General features: G+C 63.2%; 3 protein-coding genes across 6 annotated transcripts; 1 reads left to right on the forward strand and 2 right to left on the reverse strand.

Annotated features, from left to right (window-relative positions):
* Positions 1-746: 746 nt before the first annotated feature.
* Positions 747-8002, reverse strand: NKPD1 (NTPase KAP family P-loop domain containing 1; the record flags this gene model as incomplete). The annotated part of the gene is made up of 3 exons (XM_080828501.1): positions 747-2843; positions 4155-4286; positions 7903-8002. 3 exons carry the CDS (start codon positions 8000-8002, stop codon positions 1000-1002), a joined length of 2076 nt encoding a protein of 691 aa, XP_080684627.1. The 3' UTR covers positions 747-999.
* Positions 8003-10970: 2968 nt separating this feature from the next.
* On the reverse strand, positions 10971-21447 carry TRAPPC6A (trafficking protein particle complex subunit 6A). 4 transcript variants are annotated; one of them, XM_080828776.1, is made up of 7 exons: positions 21249-21346; positions 16330-16422; positions 13506-13573; positions 13182-13299; positions 12392-12475; positions 12114-12207; positions 10977-11328 (listed from the first exon to the last, which is right to left on the reverse strand). In XM_080828776.1, the coding sequence occupies exons 1-7, from the start codon at positions 21330-21332 to the stop codon at positions 11297-11299; spliced, it is 573 nt and encodes a 190-aa protein (XP_080684902.1). In that variant the 5' UTR covers positions 21333-21346; the 3' UTR covers positions 10977-11296. The 4 variants fall into 4 exon arrangements, 3 of the variants coding, with proteins under 3 accessions (XP_080684903.1, XP_080684902.1, XP_080684904.1); XM_080828777.1 differs by lacking the exon at positions 16330-16422 and having other exon boundaries at positions 10971-11328; positions 21249-21447; XR_013968320.1 differs by lacking the exon at positions 12114-12207 and having other exon boundaries at positions 13182-13336; positions 21249-21343.
* A 309-nt stretch (positions 21448-21756) lies between these two features.
* BLOC1S3 (biogenesis of lysosomal organelles complex 1 subunit 3) lies at positions 21757-24553 on the forward strand. The gene is made up of 2 exons (XM_080828848.1): positions 21757-21901; positions 22364-24553. The coding sequence occupies exon 2, from the start codon at positions 22373-22375 to the stop codon at positions 22970-22972; it is 600 nt and encodes a 199-aa protein (XP_080684974.1). The 5' UTR covers positions 21757-21901; positions 22364-22372; the 3' UTR covers positions 22973-24553.
* The last annotated feature ends 625 nt before the right edge of the window (positions 24554-25178 follow it).

The following is a 25178-nucleotide window of genomic DNA, read 5'->3' on the forward strand; positions in this document are numbered from 1 at the left end:
CTGGCTAGTTAGCGCCTGCCTACTCCTGCTGCCAGTCTGTGTCGGCCTGGACCGGAGGTGGTGAGAAACGGAAGCCCGAGCCAGATGGGCTGAAGGGAGGCCAAAGGCAAGGGACTTAACGGCCCCAATATGACGCCTGCAGACACTGACCTGTCACAGGGGCCATGTGTCTCTGAAGGGCGTCGTTCTTGGGCAGGCTCCCCGCTGCCATTGGAGAACCTCTCCGGGCGGGTGCCGGTTTGTCCCACCGGCTTGGCCATGCAGCTAAGCTGGCCGCCCCCGCGGAAGTCCCAGGCCGGCTCTCCACCCTGGGTCCGCTTGGAGGCCATCCCTGGCCCGTGGAGCAGAGCTGTCAGCGAGCCCTAATTAATTCATCACACCAGGCCGGAGCCACCCCTCGAGTGGAGCAACCTGCTGAGGTCACCGGGACACCACCCTCGGAAATGCCAGCTCCTGCCCTGCCTGCACTGGGGCAGGCCAGGGCGTGGGGACAAGGACCTGGATCCCCTGAGGCCTAGGCGCTCTCCATTGCCTGAGTCAACCCGGCACATCCGTCTTCCCCTGCCTCAGTGGCCTCACCCACCACCCCCACAACTCCTCCTGCCACCAGGGATGCCAGCAATGAGGCCGCCTGCTGAGGCTGCCCGACTCCCTGGGGGTGACAGGGCTCGGCGGGATGGGGCAGGGCTGATTCCCCGTCCCTGCCAGGCCAGGGAGCCCAGAACACAGAGACCAACGGGGACTTTCACATCTCCATTTATTGCACTTGAACCCGGGGTTCTTCGCTGGTCCTCTGGCACCAGCTCTCCGATGCTGGCTCCGTTCACTGCTACCGTAAACAGCTCTCTGTGGCTCACTGGTTCACCTGGGGGTGGGGGATGGCCACCACCGGCCTCCCTACAGACCCTCTTGCCCCCTCATCTGGGCAGACGGGAGGAGTGGTTCCCTCCTGCTGCTTCCGGGGTACTCTTTCAAGGCCCACCTGGGCTGTAAGGGTTCTCAGGCCATGGGTCTTGGCTTGCCTCCATGCCCCTGGTCCCGGGGCTGGTGGGCTTCGCCAGCGTGCACCGGGACATGCCCAGAGCCCGGACCAGACCGGAAGGCCCCCGGGGCATGGTTGGCTCCTGGAGCATGGTTGGCTCCGCCGGCATTGTGGGGGGCGTCGTGGGCTGGGGACTTGGGCGGGCTGGGCGGCTTGAGCGTGCTGACCGCCCGGATGAGGCCCATGCGGCGGCGGATGGAATGGTCCAGGTTCACGGTGCAGCGCAGCAGGGTCTGTGCCTCGGCCACGGTGAAAGGGAAGTCGGCGCCCAGGAAGCGCTCGAAAAGCTCGGGGTCACCGTCCAAGTCCAGCACGTTCTGCAACGCCTTGGTCATGGAGTGCAGCTCGCGGCTGTTGTCGCAGAACACGTTCCAGAGGCGCGCACCGGCCTCGGGCGCGCCCCCCGCCTGCTGCCGGTCCTCCAGGCACTGCAACACCCAGCTGAGGCGGCACGGCCACTGGTTGGCCAGCACGACCCAAGCCACGGCCTGGCGCGGCGTGGGGCCCGCGAAGTCCCCGTCCTGCTGCTGCAGCAGGCGCACAGTGATGGGCACGGTGTTCACGATGCGCCTCATGGACACCACGTTGTCGGGCACGTACTCATAGAGGCAGTCGCGCTCGTCGTGCAGGCAGAAGAGCGCCTCCTGGATGCGGCGCGCGGCCTCGGCGTCTATGCGGCTCTGCGCGCGCTCGGCAGCCGCCTGCGTCTCCACGGCTAGGAGCTGCGCGCCCTCGCCGCGGCCGCCCCTGCCACCCCCGCCGACCCCCGCGCCTCCCGGCCGCAGCTTGCGCGTCATCTCGCGGTAGAGCAGGTCGTCGCGGCTCTGCACAGCGTCGTGCAGGAACTGCAGCTTGGTGCGGCGGCCCATGATGGGCACGGAGAAGGGCAGCGTGACGGTGCGGTTGAGGAAGAGGTAGCCGTTGTCCGCCGTGCCCTTCATGGAGCCGGCGCTCTCGAGGCACGCGGCCAGGATGCTGGGGTCCACCACCAGGATGAAGATGAAGGGCGCGTGGCTGTCGGACAGCAGCGTGTTGATGGCGTTGAGCACGCCCACCACGCGCTCCGGGTAGCACGTGTCCAGCCCGGTGACCTCGAGCACGACGCGCAGCCGCCGCCGCTGGTAGATCTCCAGGAAGCACAGGAAGTCGGTGAGCAGCTCCACCTCCTTCTTCACCTCGCACATGAAGCCCAGCTGGCTGCCGAACTTCTCGCGCGACACCAGCCGCTCGATCTTCTTGCGCTGGCTCACGAACAGGTGCTTGCCCACCGAGTACACGGCCATGAGCAGCCCCGAGCCCGACAGCGTGGTGGCCGCGCCGCCGAACACCCGCAGCAGGCTGCCGCCGGCGGCGCCGTGGCCCGGGGCGCGGGCGCCCACCGACAGGTAGAGCAGGCCCACGCCGAGGCCGAGCGCCGCCAGCAGCGCCAGCAGCGCCAGGCACACGCGGCGCCGGCAGTGCCACTCGCGCTGGCAGAAGCCCGGCGTGGCGGCCGGCTTGTTGCCCAGCACCGAGTACACGCTGAAGGGCAGCGCGCCGTAGTGGTGGCGGATGCCCTCGCACAGCGTGGTCACCAGGCCGGCCCACAGCTTGTCCGTGCCCGCGTACTGCCAGGCGCTGAAGCGGATGAAAAGGAACTTGACGTTCTTGCGGCGCAGGTGCAGCTCAGTGATGACCGGCTGCAGGAACACCAGGTACCAGAGCAGCCGCGGGAAGCCCCAGCCGCGCACCGGCCGCGGCTGCCACTGCACGCGCCGCAGCTCCTCGGCCTCGCGCTGGGCCGCCTCCTGCTGCATCAGCGCTGCGGGGAGGGAAGGGGGGGTAGGGCGCGCGGCACGGAGTGAGCGGCGGGACGGTGGGGGCGGGGGGCTCGGGCGTGAGCGGCGGCGCGGGGCGGGGCCCGCACGGAAGCGCGGGCGGCGAGGGAAGGGGCGGGTCTGGGGGCCGGGGCCCGAGGTCCGAGGTGGGCAAAAGCTGTGCTCCGGGAGGAGCGAGGACCGGAAGGGGCGAGGGAGGGAGCCTCAAAGGAAGGAAAGCATGCATTCGAGGTGCTGAGGAAGCGAAAGGCTGGGCAGCAGAGTACAGCCTGTGTCTGATCTTCCTGGCTTAATGCTCCTCCTCCTCCAGGAAGCCCTCCCTGATCCCCAGGCTGGGTCAGGTGCCTCCTGGGCTCCCCCACCCCAACCCTACCCACTGTTGGGTCATCACTCTCTGGGGCCAGGTTTGTCTTCCTCTCTGGCCTGTGAGGCCAGGAAGGGCAGGGCTCTTGGTCATCCTGTGTCCCCGGGGTCACCAAGGAAGGGCTGGGGGAATGTCTGAAGGATGGATCACGAGGGGCTGGGGGCAGGGTGCATCTGCTATTGAGGTCAATGAATGAAGAAGTGGAAACACCGGGCTCCTGGGTGGCTCAGTGGGTTAAAGCCTCTGCCTTCGGCTCAGGTCGTGATCCCAGGGTCCTAGGATTGAGCCCCACATCGGGCTCTTTGCTCAGCAGGAAGCCTGCTTCCTCCTGCCTCTCTGCCTACTTGTGATCTCTCTCTCTGTCAAATAAATAAATAAAATCTTAAAAAAAAAAAAAAAGAGGTGGAAACACCTAGCACTGGAGGAGGAGGTCCAGAATGCTGTTTGCTTTTGCCTTATAACCGGGAGTTTTGTCCCGGGACAGCTCTTTATCGCTCTGTGACAACACAGGGGCAGATGGAGGCAGTCGGGGCTGGGGTCTGAGCAAGGCTTAAACCAGGTCCGAGCCGCTCTGGACCCTGGCCACGTTTTGGCCCATGTGATGGCTTAACGTCTATCTGTTGGGGCTCCTGTGGGCGCACCGCCCTGGGCCAGTGCTGAAAAGAGATGAGTCTGGGTGATTCCTTGGCATGGATCTGGCAGGGAAGGGATGGGACTGTTGCCCAGGAGGCCAGAGAGGGAATGAGCAGGGACATGGAGACAGAGGCTGTGGGCATCAGGAGGAACCTGGTTAAAACTGACTTACAGGCATCTGGACTGGGACCCAGCTGGCCTTGGGAGTGAGCGGGACTGGGGGTAGCCTGAAGCTAGGCGGGAACCAGGGCTTCCATTTCCCTTACTCCTCCCTCCCCCAGCACACACACAGCCTCACCAGTGATCTTGTCCAGCATCATGTGCAGGCGGCAGCCAAACGGGGCGTAGAAACCCACAGTCACAGGGACAGGCACGTGGCAGAGGGTCTTGGCCAGACAGCTGCAGTAGACATCGTCTTCTGTCAGGATATCTGAGGGCCAGGTTGGGGAAGGGGGAGAGGGGGGGAAACTGAGTCAGCGAGGCTGGCCAAGCACCACCCTCCTCCCGCCCGCCCTCCAGAGAGCCCACCCTCAGCCCCTCCCTCCGCCCGGATCTCTTGGCCCCACTCCCCCAGCTGACTCAGGTCAGGCCTGCAGATGGAGGTTTCTGAGGCAGTAGGCACTCAATCCCCTTCTCTGCGGTCCAATGTGTCCCCCTGAGCACCCCAGGAGGAGCTGACCCCATATCCACCAGGTCAAGGCTAGGAGGCTAGACTGCCCACCGACCCCCAGCACACAGGCCCAAGGGATTTGGGCTGATCAGGCCGGCCCTAGGTCACTAGGCTCAGCCACCAGCCTGTGGTTCCCCTGGAAAATTCCCACGGGCCTCTCTTGGGACTCGAGGCCCTCAGATGCTTAAAGCGCCTCTTGGCACGCCCCAGAAGTTTCTCTTGTCAGTTCCTGCCTGCGTTGCTAGCCTGACTCCAGGGCGGACAATCCCGGCTCCTCTCCGCTTCCTATCCATCCCTCGCCCTGACCTCACTCCCTCTCTAGAACCCTACGCCGACCGCCTCCAATCCCGGCTCCTCTCCGCTTCCTATCCATCCCTCGCCCTGACCTCACTCCCTCTCTAGAACCCTACGCCGACCGCCTCTCATCTGCCCCGAGACCAGGCAGACCCGCCTCTTGGGCCTGGCTATGCCCCCTTTTCTGCATGAGCCCTGAGAGCCTCAGTCCCTCCCTATGAAGAGGAGGTACAGAGACACCAGGCAGCAAGGATGCCAAAGGGTCGGGCCCGGGGAGGGCCCTTGGTCAGTGCCATGGTCTGGAATGACCATTTAGGGAGCAGATTCAAGTTGAAGTCCTTGTACCACGCACCAAGCATCACAGTGTCCACTCGGCTGAGGACATCCTGCCCCCTCCCCGGGGGCCCCCCACCAAGTGCTACTTCTTTGAATGGAATTGGGGCACCAAAATGGGAGGGCTCAGCTGTGGGCAGCCCTGGGCCAGCCTCCTGGTTCGTGTTGGGAGTAATACACCCGACTTCCCCAGGGGCCTGGGGGGCTGTGGGATCCCTCCCTCCTGGAGGGTCAGGACCTGGCCTGGAGGCATGGAGGGCAGCAGAAGGACCCAGCAAGATCGGCCAAGTGGGGGTGGCCCCCGGGCAGCTCTGACCCCACTCTTCCTGGTGGCTGGGTGACCTCACCTCGCTGGGGCTCTGCTTCTGCGTCTGAAATGGGCGGCAGGGCCCAGAGCCTGCAGGGATGAGGGGCTGCCTGACCTGGAGCCCAAGTCCCTGTTCAACGGTTGCTCTACTTTCAAGGCAGACCTGGAAACCAGCCATGTGGCCCCGCGCCCCGCTACTAGCACCTCCCCGCCCCCCACAACTCCTGCTTCCCATGCTCCACACTCCTGTTAGATCCCACGCCTGCCCCAGGGGCCAAAGCCCCAGCCCTCACAAGGGTCCCCGGGATACGGCCCCATCTGGCCCACCCCACACGCGGACCTTGTCACGGTCCCGGTCCCAGGAGCAGGCCCATCCTGCCGCGACTTTGCTCAAATGTTGCCCTAACGGCAGCTTGCCTGATTGGTGACCCGATGTAATTTGCAAACCCTGTCATGCCCTTACCTCTGCTGCTGTGTTTGCCCCCCAGCGTAGTTATCACTGGGTGACACACTAAAATTCTGGCTTCCTGCACCCACCTCCCCGCAGCGCTCTGTGGAGACAGCGGGTCTCCCTGCTCCCTGCAGCCCCCAGCACCCCCCACCCCCCGCACACATCCAATACCTAGTCACGGGACAGATAGATGGATGAATGAATGGATGAATGAATGAGTGAGTAAAGGGACATCTCCCCTTGCCACATTGTTCTTTCCAGCCCCCAGGCCACTCCCCCACCACTGCCCCTCTCCCCCATCCCAGAGCTGGCCAGCAAGCTTGCTGCTGTCACACGCCCTGCCCCAAGTCCTCTCTGGTCCCCTGGACTGGGGGTTCAGGGCGGGGCGGACCGGGCAGAGAGAAAGCAAAGTCAGGCTCTCAGCAGAGGAAAGCCGCCTGGGCCCGGACCCACCCGCTGGCCCAGGACGAGGCACCAGGACACACCTGGCCTGGCAGCTTTGGACAGGTAAAGCAACAGGTGAAGCAGAGGTGACTGCCCAGGGGGCCCAGGGTCAAGGGCAAGCACCCTCCCAGACAGGGAGCAGAGCGAGGAGGGCAGGCCGAGGGGCCAGAGGCCCGGGCGGGTAGAGAGGCAGCAGGGACAGAGCCCACGGGAAGGCTGGGTGAGCACCAGAGCTGTAGGTGAAGGGGCCACAGGCCGCTGGGGCAGGCAGGGGGTGGGTGGTGGGGGGCCTGCTGGGCTCCAGGAGGGTGCCAGCTGCAGAGCGTGGGGCCAGGCCGCTGCTGGCCATGGCAGGTGCCGCGGGGGGCGAGATGGTGGGCTCGGGGGGCGGCTGGGGGGCGTTGGCCGGCTGCCTGGAGGCCGCAGCGGTTGCAGGTGGCCCCTTCCGGGCCCCTGGACCGGAGCAGAGCCGCTGCCGCAGGGGGCTGGGAGGCGGGGGCTGGGGCTGCCGCTGCTGCTGCAGGCCGGGGGGCTGGGGGCCCTGGCGGCAGCCGCTGACACCCCCCCGGTGGCTGTGGTAGGCCAGCTGCCAGCACACCTGTGGGGGCAGCCGACAGGGCCCGTGGGCGCGGAGGGCTGCTGGGTCATGGCACCACTGGTGACGGCATCCTGGAAGGAAGGAAGTGGGGGTGACTGGGCCTGGGTCCCTGACCCCTGGGGGGCACTGGCAGGAACCAGGTCCGAGACTTCAAGGGGGCTGGTCCCTCCACGGAGGCCCCAGAGAAATCAGAGAAAATGAGGAGATGTGGGTGGGGAGACAGTCTCTGTGCTCTCCTGTTGGGGGTGCAGAGGAGAGGGGCAGAGGCCTGGGCTTAGCCAGGTGAGGGGCTGGAGTGGGGACAATGGCTTTGAGTCCTTTGGGGGGGGTTGTCCCTGTGGTTGGGGGGGCAGAAAGGAACCCATTGGGAACCGGCCTGGTAGGTCCAGAGGAGGCTGGGGTGATGGGAGGTGGCCATGGAGAGGGGACAGGGCGGGGACTGAAGGGGGTGGGCCTCGTACCCAGAATTGGGCAAGGCTGGTGGGAAGGGGGGACTTCCCTGGGAGGCGCGGGCCTCAAGAGGCTGAACTGGCCTCATGGGAGGTAACTGTCCGCACCCCTCACCCCCCCAGCAGGAGCACCTGTGGTCACCACCCCCTGAAAACTGTCCCCCCACTCATACACACTCAGCGGTGAGGGGAGCTTGCTCTCTCTCCGCACCGCTCCCCTCAGGTTGGGGTGAAGTCCTCACAGGCCTGGCGATTTGGGGTAGGGGCATCCTACCCATGTGGGGGGGGGACTAGGCTGGGTGGGCCCCCTGCTGACATCTCCATCCTGGGGTCACACTTGCGGGCTCCCTGGGGCCTGCGTGCCCCCCACCACGACCCCTTTATGTGGGGAGTGCCGGGAGCTCCTCTCGCCTGGGGCCTGAGGTTCCCCTTCTGCTCGACCATCCCCTCAGCAGCCCCCCACTCACAGGCCATGCTCCCTGCCAAGACTGAAACCCTACCTTTTTGCTGCCCCAACTCTGGGTCCAAGAAGTAGCCCTCAGTGGGGGTCCGAAGGGGCAGGGCGCCCTTGGCGAAGCGGACGGTGTAGTGTTTGTGCATGGCGGCGGCGGTGGGGACCTGCTCCAGGGGAGGGCGAGGGTGGGCTCAGTGCCCCGCACCCTTGGGTGCCGGCCAGATAGAGCCCACCCCAGGGATGTGACCTGGGACAGGTGAGAGACCCCGTCCCTGATGTTGGGGTCCTGGGTCACCAGGTGGGGTGGTGGTGCTCTTCAGAGTAAAAGTGAGTGGTCAGGACCAGGGAAGGACAGCTAGATGGGGGAGAACGGAGAAGGGTTATGGGGGTGCTTGGAGCTAATTTGGGGTGAGATTTCCCAGGTTGGTGATTGGGTGTTTGGGAGCCCCTGGGAGTTTCCAAGAGGCCTGGACAATGGAGGTGCCGAGCAAATGTGGGGAAACACAAGGAGCCCAGGGGTGGCAGAGTAAACTTAGGGGATCACTAGGTGCTGGGGGGTGTGCTGTAGGAGGCATGGGCTGGCGCCGCGGGACAGGACGCATGACCAGTGTGGGGAGAGCTGGGAGCCCCGAGCCGCCACCATCGCCACCGAGTGACTGAAATTTCGGGGCTGGTGCATCTAGGGCCTGAACGAGGGCGGGAGCAGGGAGGGGAATTCCGGGGGAACACATTCAATCAGGATGGGACACATGGGGAAGAGCCTTAGCAGACTCAGGGCGAGATGGGGTGCACGGGCTGAAACTGTGAAGAGTTGAAAGCAGAAGCGAGAGAAGGATGCCGGTGGGGGGAGGCAAGTGACACCAAAGGGCAGAGGAAAGGTGGGGAGTTAGGGCTCAGTGAGGGTTGGGGCCCCTTGCCCGCCCACCCCTCACCTGGGGTCCCCCGGACTTACCTGATGGCAGCCTCTCAGCCCCAGCTCCCCGCCAGCCCTGCCGAGCTGGTGCGCCAGCCTCACCGGCACAGGCCCCACTGGAGAGAGGCCCCGCCGGTGCCAGCCGCCCGACCGGTTTGCCCGCCCTGTCCCCGCCCCATCCCCCCGTCCTGGAGCATCCGCCCTGCCTGCTCACACTCCGCTCTCGAGGACTGGGAGCTGCCCCCGCCCCACCCCCACCGGGCACGGTACCCCAGGTAAGGGAGGGAGGTGGCCAGCCGGCAGGGGTGGGGTGTCCTCAGACTACTCCCAGGGCCACGGGACTTGGGGGTGGTGGCGGGGGGGGGGTGGAGTGGGGGAAGCCAGCACAGGGATTAAGAGTCCAGGGCTGAGAGAGGAAAACAATCCTGGGTTCGAATGCCAGTTCCTCCAGGGCCCGGCTGTGTGACTTCAGGTAAGTGACTTCACCTCTCTGAGCCCCGGCTTCCTCATTGCTGAGTGGACCAGGGACAACCACTGTCCGGTAGTTGTCAGGAGGAGTCCGCTGAGCACAGCGCCAGGCACTTAGGAACGCCCGCAGCTAACGTGTGCTTGCACGGACTGACCCATTTACCGGGCGGCTCTAGATGCTTCTCCTAAGAGGACGCCGGCATGCGGATGAAGGCTTACCAGGGACTGCACACGGTTTATGCACCTGCCCCCTAGTTAGCCCCTCTTCCTCACCACCCCCCGGCAGGGCAGCTGTGATGTCCCGTTACAGATGAGGAAACTGAGGCTCCTGAGAGCTGAAGTTCCTTGTCTCAGTCCCGTGGAGGCACAGCGGGCGTTCTGGAAGCTGGGGTTTGTGTGGCGGGTGCGTGAGGCCCTGGATGCCTCGCAGATGGTTCTCGGAGCACTGAGAGCAGGGGCAGGGCTGAGTAAGAGGGTCTTTCCGTTGTGCGTGGGGTGAGGGGTCTGCTCTCCAGACCCATGTCCCTTCAGTTGCTGGCACGACAGGGCGAACAGTCACTGCCAGGGGAGCTGGGTGATCCGGTGGGGATGCGACAGGCTACCACCAAAGAGCGCCCGGGACAAGAGAGAAGGGACCCTATCAGGGCCAGCAGGATGTCCCTCTAGGGGTCTGGGTGACCAGATCCTACCCCCTGCAGCCAGAGCCAAGCATCCTTCCATCTGCTGGGGGCTAGTCCCGTCTCTCCTCCCCAGGTCTTCAAGCTGCTTTACCTGGGAAGGCTTCCTCCCTGCCCTCCCCCAGCTGGGAACTCTGCCCACCCCCTCCCACCCCCCACAGCAGTCCCGCCAAGCGGGGCGCAGGACTAGTATGTCTGAGTGAGGGCTGAGTGTGTGGGGGAACCTCCAGGACGAGCCCAGAACTTCCTGAGGGCAGGAGGGGCCGACTCCCTGCGCCCCCGTCCACCTGCCCCCAGTTTAGCCGAATGACCAGTTCATCGGGGAAACGTCTTGCCAGGCTCTGTACTGGGCAGAGGGACCCGGAGGGACCCAAGAAGTGCGTTGGAACCTAAGGAAACACACAGGGCAGGAAGAAGCTGTCTAAGCCCCCCCCCCCCGGGGCTGTGGGTGCAGACAGAGAGGGGCGGTGGCCAGCAGAGGTCGAGGGGGGTTACCGGGTGCCTCAGAGGGGGCAGGAGTCTGGGGAGTGGGGGGAGGGCAGCAAATGTGGGGTGCAGCTTTCTGGGCTGGGGCCAGACGGGCTGTCTTCACAGGACTCTGTAGAGGTATGGGGAGCCCGCACCCACCGGCAGGGTTTTAAGCAAGGAGATTCCTTCTCCCAGGGTGTCTGGCCCATGTCCCCCTCTCTGTTGCTTCTGGTAGCCCCAGGCCTGCCCCTGCCCACGCTCTGGGTGGCCTCAGCCCCGCTCCCCAGGGAGAGGGCCATTCCGTGCACCCCACCGGGTGGAGGACGGCCCCAGACTTGTTGAGGCTGGCAGGACTGCCGGGGCCACCCTCCCCGACCAGGGGTGCAGGGCAGGAGGCGGAGCGCCAGGGCTTAGGAGGACACGAGGGCAAGGGGCCTGCAAGGGGCCTGAGAGGGACGGGAATAAGGGGTGGGGAGCCACGCGGGGGGCTCTGCCCCGCCCCGCCCCCTGCAGGACCTGTGAGAGTCGCTTCACAGATGCCCCTCCTGCGCAGCACTCAGGGTGACCCCCCCCACCTTCACTTCACATCTGGTTCCACACACAGAACCTTTATTGGGCAGCTGCCGTGCAGAGCGAGGGCTCCAACGTAGGGATTCCTTCACACTGGCCCCAACTTGGGCCACCTTGTTCCCAGGACACCCCGACCTCTCTGTGATACCTGCCTGGGGAGCACATGTGACGCCCTAGAGCGGTGGGACCCCTGCACCATCCCTCCTCCCACTTGTCTATCGCCCCGTAGAGCCTGGGGTCCCCAGCGCGAGCCCTCTGGCCACCCCCAAAGGTGGGGCTCCAAGGTCCCCCGGCCAGCGGTGGCTGTGAGGCTCAGCGGGGTGGGGTGCAGGTGGGGGCGCTCCTCAGGTTTTCTGGATCACCACCTGGAACTTACCTGGAAGAGAAGGGTGGGCTTCAGCTCGAGGCCGGGATGTCGGGGAGGAGGCAGAGAGCCCCTGCACAGCTCAGAGCGGCTCAGAGCTGCGCCTCCCGGCCCCGCGCCAGCAGACTAGGTGGCCTCGGGCTGGGCCTCGGGGTGGTCCAAGGGGTTGCTGCTCCCGCCCACCCGGCCCGCACCCCATCACCATGCGGGTGACGAGGAGCAGGAAGGTCAAGCATGCAGGCTGCTGGGGAGGGGCCCGGCTTCCGGGACACGTGCTGCTCAGGTCCTGCCCACTTGGCCTCAGGTCCCCTGCCCTGAGTTGGCCAGGGGGACCAGCAGAGGAACAGACACCTCAGGATGGTGGGGGGGTGGGGGTGGGGAGGGGAGAGGGCAGGATGGTCCAAGGGAGGTGTGAAACTTTAGCTAGTCTGATGGAGGCCCCTGGGGGTCAGGAGGACACCCTGCCAGGCCGGCTGCAATCCACGGGCCCTGGTTGCCCTTTGGGGACCCCCAGCGAGCATCAAGCAGGCTGACTTCCGTCATGTCCACCCGGAATAACGTTCACAACCACTAGACCAGCTTGTCGTCCTTTGGAGGCTCTGCTCCAGGGCTGGTACAACCTAGGGAAGTAGGTTGGGGGGTGCGGGGCGGGGATCACAGGGCCAAGGGCGCAGATGGGCTGACTTCAGCTCTCAGCAGCCTGGCCCCGTCTCCCAGAGCCAGGGGAGCAGGGAGAGGAAAGTTCCAGAGCCCCACTTCACCAGAGGGACAGGGAGGGCCCCTCCCCCATGACTCACAGGTGGGCAGGGATGCCACGGAGGCGGTGACCAGGCTCTTGATGCCCAGGGTGCTGAGGGCGCCTCGCAGGAGGCCGCAGGTGAAGGCCAGGAACTGGGGACGGGGTCGGGGGGACAAGTCACCCAGGGAAGTTGGGGGGACCAACACCCAGGCCCGGGGCTCCACGGTGGGGGCAGCTTCTCCCTGGGGTCCTGGGCCTGCCTGAGGAGAAGCCCACCTTCGTGGGGGAGGGGTGCTGAGGAAATTCGGGGAGGTCAAGTCCAAGTGCCTTCCCTACCTTGGGTGCTTCCTCCAGATACTGCAGGCCCGAGGCCATCCGGATGAGGAGGGGGAAGCTGTTATCCTGTAGGACGTAGGTCCCCTGGGGACAGAGAAGAACCCAGTGGGGGGTTGGGGGGGCACCTGTGCATTTGTACTGGGGGACAGAAGGTCAGGACCCAGAGCCCCTTGCCCGTGGGGCTGCGGTCTGGAAGGACCCGGGCCTCAGAACCTGTCGTCGTGGGCCCCAACCTTCCAAGATCCAGAAGGGGCCCAGGGGCTTTCTGAGCTGGGCCAGGGATCCCCCCATGGGGCGTGTGGGGCTTCCCCTCTAGCAGCCTGAATTCCGGCGGAAACAGTGGACCAGGACCTTCCTCCCGGGGCTGTGGGAAGAATCTGCAGGCCGGGCCTGGCACAGCGTGGGCACCTAGCGGGGACTCGGGCCAGCTTGAGACCTGCTGTCGTGCCTGGAGAGACGCTGCCGACCATAGGGGAGCCTACTTGCTGCCCCTCCTGGGAGGCTTGTGGACATTCTAGAAATAGCTGTGACCACCCCCACCCCCCACATTGCAGCCTTCTGGGTTCCTTCAGAGGACTGGGCAGAGGCCCCGAGAGGGGCGGTGTTGCCAATCAGGAAACCTGGCTCTTGCCCATGGGCTTAGGGCAGCCCGCCACTCCCCCCCGCCTCCAACCCCCGCCAGTGATGGCCGGCCCGCTGCGCCCTCCCTCGGGGGCCTCTCCTCCTGCCTCCTCTCGGTGTCAGGCTCCCCCAGCAGTTGGGAAGCTGGGCCCGGGCGCGCGCAGTGCACCTGGTGATTGGTACGGAGGCTGTCCATCTGCTTTTGGAACACGGCCACCCACAGGTCTTTGCACAGGAACTTGAGGACGTCCAGCTCCTCCCTGAAGGCCAGCGTCTCCTGGGGCAGCCTGGAGGGCAGGGGCAGCCGCTTGGGCCCGGCCGATGCTGTGGGGCCAGGAGGGGCCGGGATGGGGAGCCCAGGGTGAGGAAGAGGGAGGAAGCCAGGCCGGGGTCCCCTCTGGAGCGACACCACAGTCCCCACCCAGGCCCAGGAAGGGACTCGACCTCAGCTCCTGCCTGCCTCTGGCCAAGGGTGGCAGGTGCCGGCTCTCACCTCTCGCCCAGGGCCTGGCCCACACGGAAGCCCATGCCCTCCAGGACACACAGGCTCATCTTCTGTCCCTAAAAGGTCAGGGAAGAGAGGCTCAGGGGCCCGCGGCCACCTCCACCCAGGAGCCACCCGGGATAGCAGCCGCAGAGGGTCCTCTAAGACCAGTGTGCCCAGCCCTGCCCGCTCGGGGCTGAGGAGAGCCAGGAGGGAGCGCCTTCCAGGGCAGGTGCAGGCCTTCGGATGCCTTCAGTCCCTCAACATGCCCCCGCAGATGCCATTAACTCTAGAGACCAGTGCCCCCTTGCCTCAGGAAAAATGGGGGTGTTCCCAGTCGCAGCCTCAGCCTGCTTGTCACTGAGAACACCTGCCACTTATCAGAGCCATCTCCAGTGCTGGTCCTCGCAGCGCCCTGTCACCCCGGGCCGGGGCTCCAGGTGACCCGCCGAAGGACCTGCATGGCTGCAAGCATGCGGCCACAGCGAGGGAGCCACAGGGCGTGGGGCCCGCCCCCCGTGGCCCGGCCAGCAGGAAGCTCTCAAAATTGATTGTGATTGTCATGCCTGAAAACATCAGCCAGGAGCCCTGCGAGGGCCCCACAGGGGCTCGGGCCAGGAGATGCGCCCTTGGTGCTCCGGGAAGGCAGGCCAGGGGCCCCCAGGAGGAGGGGACAGCAGGCAGGCTGCAGGTGGTGTCCGGGCACCCGTGAGGGCTAATGGCAAGCCCCAAGGAGAGTCATCGTGTGTGCATTTCCTCTGGGTGTCCTGAAGAGGACGGAGCGGGGAGGCATCAGAACTAACAGGACAGCACAGGGAGGGAGGCGTCGTGCTCCTCGAAGAAACTCCAGCAGAGCCTGGGAGGGGGGCAGCAGTCCCCAGGCCTGAGCCCTTCTGGGTCAGACACGCCATTAGCACAGCCATCCCAGTGGTGGACAAGATCTGTCCAGTTAGATCCAGCTCTGAGACGCTGTCCTGGCCTCCTCGGCAGGCCTCAAAGGCCTTCCCGGACCCAGCTGTCCCTCTGCTGCCCTCTGCCCTGCCCCCAGGGACAGCCTCCCTTAGTCCAAGAGAGGTACCTCTCCGCTCACTCACGGGGCCCTGTCCCCACACCCCGAGGCTGCCCTTCTCCCCTCCTCTGGCCCAGGTTAGGTCCCCTGTCCCCACCGTGGACTGTCTGTGGAGGGGGACCCCAGCTCTGTGGGGACCCAGGCTGGCCGTCCACCGTCAGTGGTGGCCTTGGCACACGGGTGCCACTCAGCAGCCCAACAAAGTGACGAGTGGGGATTCGAGCACACACCGGGCACCAGCTGCTTTGTAGAAACCTCTGGTTTAATCTGAACCACACTGTAAGGGAGATCGTAGTTCACACCTGGAAACCTGGGCTTGGAGGAGCTCGGGACGGGCACCCAAGGCCACGGCACACCTTTTAAACCCAGGCAGGGCTGGCTCCCAAACCTAGATGGCCAGGGGCCAGGGGGTGGCCAGGACGACACCCCTGGCTGGAGGCCAGGGCTGTGGCCCACCTCGGGAGGAAGTGCTGGGAGTACGGAGGCCCAAGCAGAGGTTGCCTGTGTCCTCGAGCAAGGTGGCCCTCTTCTCGGCCAGGCTTCCTGCCTCCTAGGCCCTTGCCTGCCATCCCGTGCTCCTCCTGTGGGGACCGGACCTGGTGAGGACACAGCTTCCTGCTGGCTGACGCTGGCCAGCCCTCTGGTCCCTTGCTAGCACGCCTCTGGCGTGAGAGACAGTGAGGGGGACACGGGCCCTGTGCCCCCGCCTCCTCCCCGGGACAGAGAGGACAGTGTTAGCCGTGCTGCCTCCCTCCCAGTGTCCTCGTGAGCATTAAATGCAGGCCAAGTGCTCCCAGCTGGGCTCAGCAAATGTTTCTGTCCCTGTCACTCACCGCCTCTGCATCTGTCAATCTCCGTGACCAGCCTGGGGCGGAAGGAAAGCCCCAGGAGGGAGGGGCTCTGTCCCGTGGGCTGACTTATTCAGCACCCAGAATGCTGCCTGCCACGCCCTCAGCTGGCCTTCTCTGCCAGGTGGCAGGGTGGCTGCACTCCCGTGTCCCCTCCCTTCTGGAGGTGAGCGCCCCAAAGAGGCAGGGCCAGCCTCCGCTGTGACCAAGCACATCTGCGTCCTTGAGGCCTGCCTGGCACGTGGAGACTCTCTCATTCATTCCACAGACATTTCCTGGCGGCCCCTAGGGGCTGGCCACTGTGCCTGAGGTAGGGGGGTGTGACAGGTGCCCAGGTGACGGGGGCAGGGCAGTGCAGAGTGGGGCAGAGCCAGCTCCCCCAGGAGGGAACTCCCAGCAGAGGCTGTGCACCAAGGCAAGGAGGCAGGGAGAGGGATGGGGGTGCGGCTCCGGCCTTGAGGGAGGGAGACAGTGTTGAGAGGTGGGGACGGGGCGGGGGGGCCCTGCTGACCAGGCTGGGGGGGGCACTGTGGGAGAGGGTGCACCATTCTGCCCCAACCCCACGGGGACTAACGGTGTTAGTGGCTTCAGCCCAGGTGGGGACATCGCCAGAGAAAAGCCCCAGTCTGAGTGCTCCTGGGCCGTGGGGAGATGGGGCAAGTGGGAAGGGCATCGTAAGCCCGGGTCGCAGCCAGGAGAGCAGCCCTCAGCAGACAGCCCGGGACTCAGCAGGGTCCTCAGCCGGGCCAGGGAGCTCCAGGGGTGGAGGGTGGTCTGGAAAGGTTCCCCTTCGCTGAACTTCAGACTGCCTGGGTTCAAGGGCCGGCTCCGGTGCTTACTGACCTTGGGTAAGCTATCTCATGGCCCCGGGCCTCAGTTTCCCCATGTGTGAAATGGGTCTGATGGCAGGCCCTACCTCACAGCAGTGGCGTGACCCACACTGGGCAACAGCTGTGGCACCGCCGGACTCCGCCCACGTGAGAGGCCAGGGCCGTACACAGGTGCTGAACTGGAAAGATCCAGGCGATGGGGACGGAACAGAAGAAAAGGGAGGGGCCGAGGATGAGCAGGTGATGGGGGGGGCGGGTGGAGGAGGAAGGGAGGGGAAGCCCCAGGGCTCTATCCCCACCTGCCTCCCCCAGCCCCTACAAAAGCTCTTCGGGGATTAGAGGCTTATCATTCTCACGGAAGCCTGGGTGGGACTCTCATCCTCCCTGCCCAGCCCAGAGCCAGAGCCAGAGCCATTCTAGGCTCCCACCACCCTCCCTCCCAACATCAAATGAGTTTGCACAACAGCCCACTGAAAGGAAACGAGATGCAGGAACAGAGGGAAGCCCCTTCCAGAAGGCCCTCCTAGCGCCCCCCCCCCAGCTGGGAGGAACGGGCAGCCACAGGGGCAGCCCTGGGAAATGGGATGTACCGTAGTGAAAATAACAAAGGGAGTGGACAGACAGACACATCTATAAGGGGGATGAAGCCTCCCAGGCTGTCACACTGGCAGACAAGTTCTAAGTCCCACGAAAGGGACCCAGGCCGTCCGATGTTCATCCAAGCGCCAAGAAGACGCGTTGGAATCGCATGGAAGAAGGATCGCAGAGACAGTTAAGAGAAGAGGGTGCTCCCTGTAGGGAGGCTCAAGCCCTGAGGAGGAGGAGGACGACGACGATGATGATGATGATGACGACGACGACAGGGAAACAAGCAAACCGAGCCCTGGACTCGCAAAGAGCATCCGGGACTGGGGGGCGGGGGGGGGCGTGCCAGGCTCCTTCCGGTCTGTTCCACTGCCTTGGCCCTCAGTGATCTGTGCAGGCCCAGCTGGGACCTGCAGGATGAGATGCCTGGGCTCTGGCCTTAAGAGGAGCATGGGGAGAGGGGGCGTCCTCACCTCCCCAGGCGCATGGCCCCAGAAGCGTGGAGAGTGAACGAGTAAGAATGAGCACGCCGCCCAACCTGTGGGCCTGAACTCACCTCCTGCATCCACCCAGGTGATCCCAGACACCCCGAGGTCCTGCCTTCTCCCCCCCCAACACTCCCAAAGCACCCCCAGACTTGATTCCTCCCACCCCAGGCCGAGCGCCTGCCTGGGCCCCAGGCCCCTGCCGCAGCCTGCCTGCCGCAGGTCCCTTCACGCTCAGTCGCATGGCCTGGGAGGCCGTTCTGAAAAGTAGGTCTGCACCCGGCGCCCCTCAGCTTAAACCTTCCGTGGCTCCTCTAGGGACAGAGCCCGAGCTCCCACGGCTACCGCTCTGGCCTCAAGTGCATGGCGCCCTCTCCGGGGCTCTGTCCTGGGGATCCACTCTGCCAGGAATTGGGGGGGGGGTGTGTTCCTCTGGCTCTTGATGAGGCCGGGGGCTGCACCTGACAGCTGCCCAGGCTGGCACAGGCACCAGCTGGGCTTGGGTCGGGGAAGGTCCGGCCCCAGCAGGGCTGCTCCTGGGCTGCCTGCCAGAGCTCCCAGTCGTAGCTGACTGACACTACCTGCTCTGCGGAGGAATGAACTCCTTCGCTTTCCTTATCCTTATAGCTGCTGAGGCGGAGAAACCACGACCGGCTCCTCCCTGGGGTTTTCCTGCTAAGATAACAGAGTCCCTTTGACCTTCTGACTCCTCGGGCTAGTCTTGCCCTCCACCTGTAACCGTCCAGAAAAATCCTTTCAGCAGCCGCAGACAACCACCAGGCAGGACATGGAAATCTCCAAGACTCCTGGGCATGTGTGCTCTGGGGACAGAGGAACGAGCCATCATCCCTGTGCTCAAGGAACTTGGCAGCTGGTGGGGGGGGGGGGTAGACTGGAAGCCACAGGCAAGCTTCAGAGCCCGAAGCCTGCATCCTGATGTTCCCCTCGGATTCTCACCCCTGCCCCCCACCCCAGGGAAGGCCCCCCCTCTAGTGCTTCAGTCTCTCCTCTGTAAAATGGGACGGTAGTGTCTACCTTGCAAGTCCGTTCTGAGGACTAAATCCAACAGAATACGGTGCTGGGGACACCAGAAGTACCCAACAGGAGGCCTGCATTCGGTTCAGACGGGCTACTTGTTGGACCAAAGAGAAGGAACAGAAAGAAGAAGAGGGAGGAGGGGCCAGGAATGGAAGAGACAGGGCTGAGCAAACAGCAGTTCTCTCTCTCTCTCTCTCTCTTTTTAAAGATTTTATTTATTTATTTGACAGACAGAGATCACAAGTAGGCAGAGAGGCAGGCAGAGAGAGAGGAGGAAGCAGGCTCCCCGCTGAGCAGAGAGCCCGATGCAGGGCTGGATCCCAGGACCCTGGGATCATGACCTGAGCTGAAGGCAGATACTCAACCGACTGAGCCACCCGGGCGCCCTAAACAGCAGTGCTCCTGAGATGGCCCTGAAAATGGGGCTCCCAGGTGGCAGGCACGTGGGGGGAACTGCTGCGGACCTTGCCCCTGGCTGCACCCCGGAAGCACTGGGGAGCTCTGGGGCAGGACCCCAGCACGGGAATCCCAGTGACAGCTGGGTCCTGGGCACGTTCGTATGCTTGGAAAGCCCATGGTGAGCACAGCTGAGTAACGTGGCACTTCCCACACTTGCTTGACCACAGAAACCCATTAAAATGCTCCCGGAGAGTGCCAGGGAAGGGGCCCAAGTTTACAGTGCGGGCTTTGGAGGTGGGAGGCCTGGTTATATTCCTGACTCTGCCACTTGAGAGCCAGCACTCCCGTCCATCAAAGCCTCAGTTTCTCAAGCTTTGAAGCCTACCAAGCAGGGAGGATTGTGCTGACCTCTGTGGGTCAGGAGGAAGATCAAATGAAAATTGGGAGTGGGAAGCCCAGGAGCGCGCACAGGAAACAGGCATTTGTGGGAGGCACTCTTATCGTCACAAACCCCAGTCCCCACCCCAAGCCTTCCACAGCAGGGGGCTGCGTCCACTTCAACAAACCCACGCTCAGGACCTACTGTGTGCACAGGACCTACTGTGTGGCGATCAATGCAGACCTTGTCCTAGCCTACACGGTGCACGGTCTGGATGGTGGGGGGAGGACGGATGTGAATCGAAGGCTCATGTGGACCCATAATTCGGATACATACTTGGGTGTAATAGGGCTGCCAAGGACAGATGGGAAGGGGCTGTAAGAATGTCCCAAGGACACCTGATTTGGGCTGGGGCCTCCGGGAAGGCTTCCCCAAGGAAGCCTTTGAGCCAAGGTCCAAAGGATTAAACCATGTGAACGCAGTGAAGATACAGCAGATTGAAATGAGCTGAGGGAGGAGGGAGGAGGCTGGTACAGGGGCAAAGAGGGGCCTGGACTCCAGGGCAGGGGTGGGGAGAAGTGGCACACACATTCTGAGAGAATGGGCAGGGCCTGCTTGGGGGCTGCTGGTGAGGGAGAAAAGGCTGATGTCGGGGATACCGGAGTTTCTGGCTTGAAAACCAGGCTGGATGGGGTACCTCAACACTGCATACCAGTAACCCCCAACACACAGGCCAATGGGCACTCCCTATCCCATGCTCTTATCTTTCTCATGGCATTTCCACAACATACTAGATTTTATTCATTTATCTTAGTGCCCCCCACTCCCCGCAACTCCAGGAGGGCCAGGAGTTTTGTAGGTTTCACTGAGGAATTCCCAGAGCCTACCACAGGGCCTGACACTTGGTAGGTTAGAGATGAAGTGTGCAGAAGGAATGAATGAACTGGAGACTGTTGAGAACCAACACCTTCCTTGGGACTCCTAAACCAGAAAACCTAAGCGAGGTAAAATGTCCTGCATATGGATGATGACGATCATGCTAAGAATAATAACGAAAATAAAACTGATCATGGTGATCACTTCTCAAGCACCTTACTCTCTCCCCCACCCTTTCTTTTTGGTAACAGATTTTGTAACAGGAGCTCCCAGGTTCTGGGGGCGGATTAGGTGCTTGACATCACCCTAAGGGCTTTAAAGTTTGAGTCATTTTATACAGAAGAACCAACTTCCAAAATGCCAAGCACGCTACTACCTCCGGGCTTTGCACCTGTTGTTCCTTTCCTTCTGGGATGTGCTCCACTCACCCCCACCCTGCCTTAACCACATGGCTAACTTCCTACAGTCTGTTCCTTGGGAGGCTTTCCTCCACCATCCCTATTCTTTTCATGACTCTATGGAAGTTTGTTTGTTTGTTTTTAGATTTTATTTTATTTGAAAGAGAATGAGCGAGAGAGCGCAAGCAGAGAGCACAAGCACACCCGGGAGCGGCAGAGGGGGAAGCAGGCTGCCCGCTGAGCAGGGAGCCCAAAGTGAGAACTGACTCCAGGACCCTGGGATCATGACCTGAGCCAAAGGCAGAGGCGTGATGGACTGAACCACCCAGGCGCTCCTCTATGGAAGTTTTCTCTATGGAACTTCTCACTAGGTAGTGCCGTATTTTTGTTTGACTCCCCTGTAAGTTTCGCAAGGACAGGAAAACAGTGCCTGGAATACAATAGGCGCCTAACAAGTGTTTGTTGGAAGAGTACATGTCCCTCTCTGAGGCTGAGGTGCTGTTATAATGCCCATTTAATAATGAGGAAACTGACGCAGGGGATTGAGTCACTGGCTCCCACACCTAGTTAGTGGAGCAGGCGGGATTCAACCCAGGCAGTAAGTCTTTGGTACACGTCCAATAGTAGTAATTATCATAATTACTACCTGCTGACTCTGTGCTAGACCTTGAGGTAAGCTTTAACCGGAGCTGCCTCGCTCACTTTACCGAGGAGCGAGCCATCGCCCAGCGAGGCGGGGGCGGGGCTCGACCCGGGCCGTTGACCCGCCCTCGGCGCTCCTCAGGGCCTCCATCCGCCCTTTCCGCCGCGGCCCGCGTCTCCTCCCCCCGGGGCCCGGCGCTCACCCCAGGGCCAGGGTCGGAGTGGTGCGCCCACAGCTCCGCCACCATCTCGGTATGCAGAAACTCGAACAGCGCCGCGTCCGCCATGCGCCGGCCTCGCGCCCAACGATCGGCCAGCGCTTCGTGCTCTCATTGGCCTGGCTGGACAAGCCCCGCCTCCTGCACCAGGTGCGAGCCCGTCCACCCCCGCCTCCATTGGTGTTTCAAGCTAGCCCCGCCTACCGGGCTCACATGGTGCGCGCGTGAACCCGGGAGGCTTAGAGGGAGGGCCTCTTTTCATTGGCCACACGTGACAGCATCTCCGCCCTTCTCCTTCGTCTCCTGTCTGTTTCCGGGTTGCCGAGCGTTTCCATTGGCCGAATCGCTGGTTACCTGAGACAAACCTCGCTTTTCAAAATTTCTATTCGTCCACTCGCCGAGCAGCAGAATCCGGAAGCGCCCGCCCAGACACTTTCCTATTGGTCCTACCTATACTCACGTGACTCTTCACCCTCTCCCCCCCCCCCCCCACCACACAGCAGGTTTTGGGGGCTTGCTTTCCTGGTAGGTAGCGGAGCGGCTCACGTGTTTGGCGGCCATGCCCGCTCCTCCCTCGCTAGAGACGGCGCGCTTCGGCTGCGCTGCGGATCCTGCAGGCTCGGAGCTTCGGTAACCAGGTACGGTGTTTGGTGATACAGCGCCCCCGCTCGTGCACCCTCCCCGGAGTCCAGCGGGGCTGTCACCCTCTCTATGACCCTGGCGTTGGTCCCTGAGCGGCTGGGGAGCCCGTGTGCTTCCGGATCTGACCCGGGCTCGGAGTACGGTGTGGAGGGTGTGGCCTCTGCTAGGAGGCAGAATCGGAAAGAGCTGGGGTGGGCTTCTGGGAGCTCCGGCCTCGGAGCCTGCATCTGTCTGGTCCTCAGTTTCCCCGTCAGTGCACAGAAAGGGTGGCGGGTCCATTATGTTTGGCAGCAGGGATGATGAGCCCGTTTGCAGAAGAGGAAACGGGCCCAGGCAGGGAACGCAGATGGCCCCAAAGCGCTCGGCCAGTCAGTGAAGGGGTTGGGAATCCGGAACCTGTGCCTTTTAACCACCGCCAGACGCCTCTCATGCGGTCCCTTCGCCCCTCTTCTCCCTAGTTCGGCGCCATGGCGTCCCAGGGTCGTCGGCGGAGGCCGCCGCGGAGGCCCGAGACGGTGGTGCCGGGGGAGGCGGCCGAGACGGACTCGGAGCTCTCTGCGTCCTCGTCGGAGGAGGAGCTGTACCTGGGCCCCTCGGGCCCGACGCGCGGCCGCCCCACGGGGCTGCGGGTGGCCGGGGAAGCCGCGGAAACCGACTCGGACTCGGAGCCGGAGCCGACCGCCGCACCGGGGGACCTGCCTGCGCTGGTGGTGCAGCGGGACACGGCCGGGGAGGCCTGGGGCGCGGAGGAGACCCCGGCGCCGCCCCCTGCGCGCTCGCTGCTGCAGCTCCGGCTGGCCGAGAGCCAGGCGCGGCTGGATCACGACGTGGCGGCCGCGGTGAGCGGCGTGTACCGTCGCGCGGGCCGCGACGTGGCCGCCCTGGCCAGTAGGCTCGCGGCCGCCCAGGCGGCAGGGTTGGCGGCGGCCCACAGCGTGCGCCTGGCGCGGGGAGATCTCTGCGCGCTGGCCGAGCGTCTGGACATCGTGGCCGGCTGCCGCCTGCTGCCCGACATCCGCGGCGTGCCGGGGACCGAACCCGAGCAAGACCCGGGACCGAGGGCCTAGAGGGAAGCCACTCCCCGCCTGACACTGCGCCCTGGGGGTAGTCCTCAAGGCCTCTGGGACCTGGTCCTGTACCCTGTGTAGCTCCCATGCGTATCTTGCTGTCACCCTCCGGGCTAGCCTCGCCCCCTGGATAACGCTGCGTGGTGGGGGGTACGGGATGGGAGTGGTAATATTGTGCGGTTCTACCCTGCCTTTAGCATCTGGTTCCAACCCCCGGCCCCTGGCCCTGTCTGCTCCCTGGTTCCAAGCCTGTCCCTGAGGCGTGGCTCCAGCCCCTGTTAACCAGTAGTTCTTGATCTTTCTGAGTCGTGGGGTTTCACCTGTCTTTGTGCTCTGCCTTTCTTGACTTTGGGTTCTGCTCAGAGGCCGGTTCTTGCTTCCCCCCGGAGCCCCAGAATGTGGTGCATCCTCCTTCACTCCCTTGGCTCTGCCTCTGGTCCTAGCCGCACCTCTGAAATTTTGCTCCCCTGTCCCGCCGCAACCCCCCCCCCCCAACCGGCTGGGCCTTGGCCCCCGTCCCATCTCCTGGTCCTGGTTCTGCTGTCTCCTCGCTTGCAGTCCCTGGGCTTAGTTCACCCCTGGGCCCCATCCCCTTTCCTGAGTCCAGCTGTAGCTTTAGGATCAGTGTTTCGTCTTTTGCTTTCCCCCTTCTGCTTGTACTACCTACAGGATGCTGAGCTTCTCAGACACCCATGGTTTCCTTCATCAGGTGGAAGGTGAGGCCCCCTCCTGACCCAAGGGAGCCCTCCCAATTTTCCAGGTCCAAGAGAGCACCTTCAGCAGTCCCACTAGACCAAGTTGTTATGTCGTCCCCATCCTCCCAGCCAAGGTGGCATTTTGTGTCCAAGTTCTAGATGCAACATGGGCCTCCTCTTGACTCTCCAGCCGGCAGTGGCACTCTTCAGGCACTCAGGGCCTGATGGATCTTTCAGGTACTTCTTGGTGCTTTCTGACCCCGATTGGCAGATAAGGACCACACACACGCCGTGTCTGTTCCCGAAGTTGGCCGCTGGAGGCTGCAGGGACTTGGATTTCTGGCTCAGTTCAGGGTTTGGGGTTAGCAGTCTCTCTGCCCTCTCTTCTGTCCCCAGCCCTGGCCCCCAAGTCCCATTCACATTTATCTGCCTCCCGCACTTTGTAAGCCCAACCTGAAGCTGAGATCTGAGCCCCCCCTCCCCCGCCCCGATAGAGAAGTAAAGAAGAGATGCTCTGTGCCGTCTCATTAAAACTCAAAACGCTTACTGCTATGGAGAATTTGTCTTGTCTCCCCACCTAAGCAGGGGTAGGTTTGTTGAAGGGTCTCTGAGAATGGGGGCCGTGGAAGATCTCTCATACCGGGCCTATTAAAGGTGAGGCTTTAGCCGGGAAATCGGGACCCCCTAGTTTTTTTTGCCCGGGTTCTGCATTTACTCACTTTCTGTTAACTCAGCACACAGTTACCGAGCACTTGCTCTGCGCCTGTCCCGTGCTGGGCACTGGGGGGTCCAGCAACCAGCCCAGGCCCTCAGAGAGCTTACAGCCCACTGGGGGCTGTAACATTAATAAAATAGTCTCCTAAATAAATGGGTAGTTTTCATAATTGCAGTGTACACTTGATCTGTGATTTTTCTGGCATCCTGTTGAGTGCCCTGAAGACGTACAGGAGTTCTGTGAGAGCAGAACTGAGATCTCTCTGACCTTGTCTGGGCAGATGGGGGGAGGACACGTGGCTTTGCCAAGGAAGTGATGCGTGAGTTTGAGCTGAGCCCTGATGCTGTAAACAGGTGAAACTGCATTGAGTGGAGGAGAGTTTCCAGGGAGGAGGAAGGGGGGACAGGATGTGCAAAGGCCCTGAGTCAGAAGGGAGCATAACCTATTTAACAGAAGAAGGTGGCTGTGTTCTGTTGGAGAGAGCAGTAGGGCAGGGGTGGCGAGCAGGTGGGGTGAGTGGTGTTCCCAGCAGAGGCCGAATGAGGCTGGGCTTTTAAACCAGGTGAGGACTCAGCTTCTATCAAACAACCAGCAAGCAGAGAATGGTGCCACCGAGTATGTATTTCATGAAGGAGATTGTTGGACTGTGCTTCTGTAGGGTGCCTGCCTCGGGAAAAATACCCAGAAATGCTGGTTTAGAAATGAACTAGGACGCCTGGGTGGCTCAGTGGGTTAAGTGTCTGCCTTTGGCTTAGGCCACGATCCCAGGGTCCTGGGATCGAGTGCCATATAGGGT

This window comes from Martes martes (genome assembly GCF_963455335.1).
Source record: "Martes martes genome assembly, chromosome: 17".
Lineage (NCBI taxonomy): Eukaryota > Metazoa > Chordata > Mammalia > Carnivora > Mustelidae > Martes > Martes martes.

Coding starts and splice junctions, on each gene's coding strand:
- TRAPPC6A (XM_080828776.1), bottom strand. CDS start 21,332: ATGGCGGACGCGGCGCTGTTCGAGTTTCTGCATACCGAGATGGTGGCG. Junction 13,300..13,505: donor GGCCAGGCCCTGGGCGAGAG/GTGAGAGCCGGC, acceptor CCTGCCCTCCAG/GCTGCCCCAGGAGACGCTGG. Junction 11,329..12,113: donor CGTGGCATCCCTGCCCACCT/GTGAGTCATGGG, acceptor CTTCTCTTCCAG/GTAAGTTCCAGGTGGTGATC.
- BLOC1S3 (XM_080828848.1), top strand. CDS start 22,373: ATGGCGTCCCAGGGTCGTCGGCGGAGGCCGCCGCGGAGGCCCGAGACG.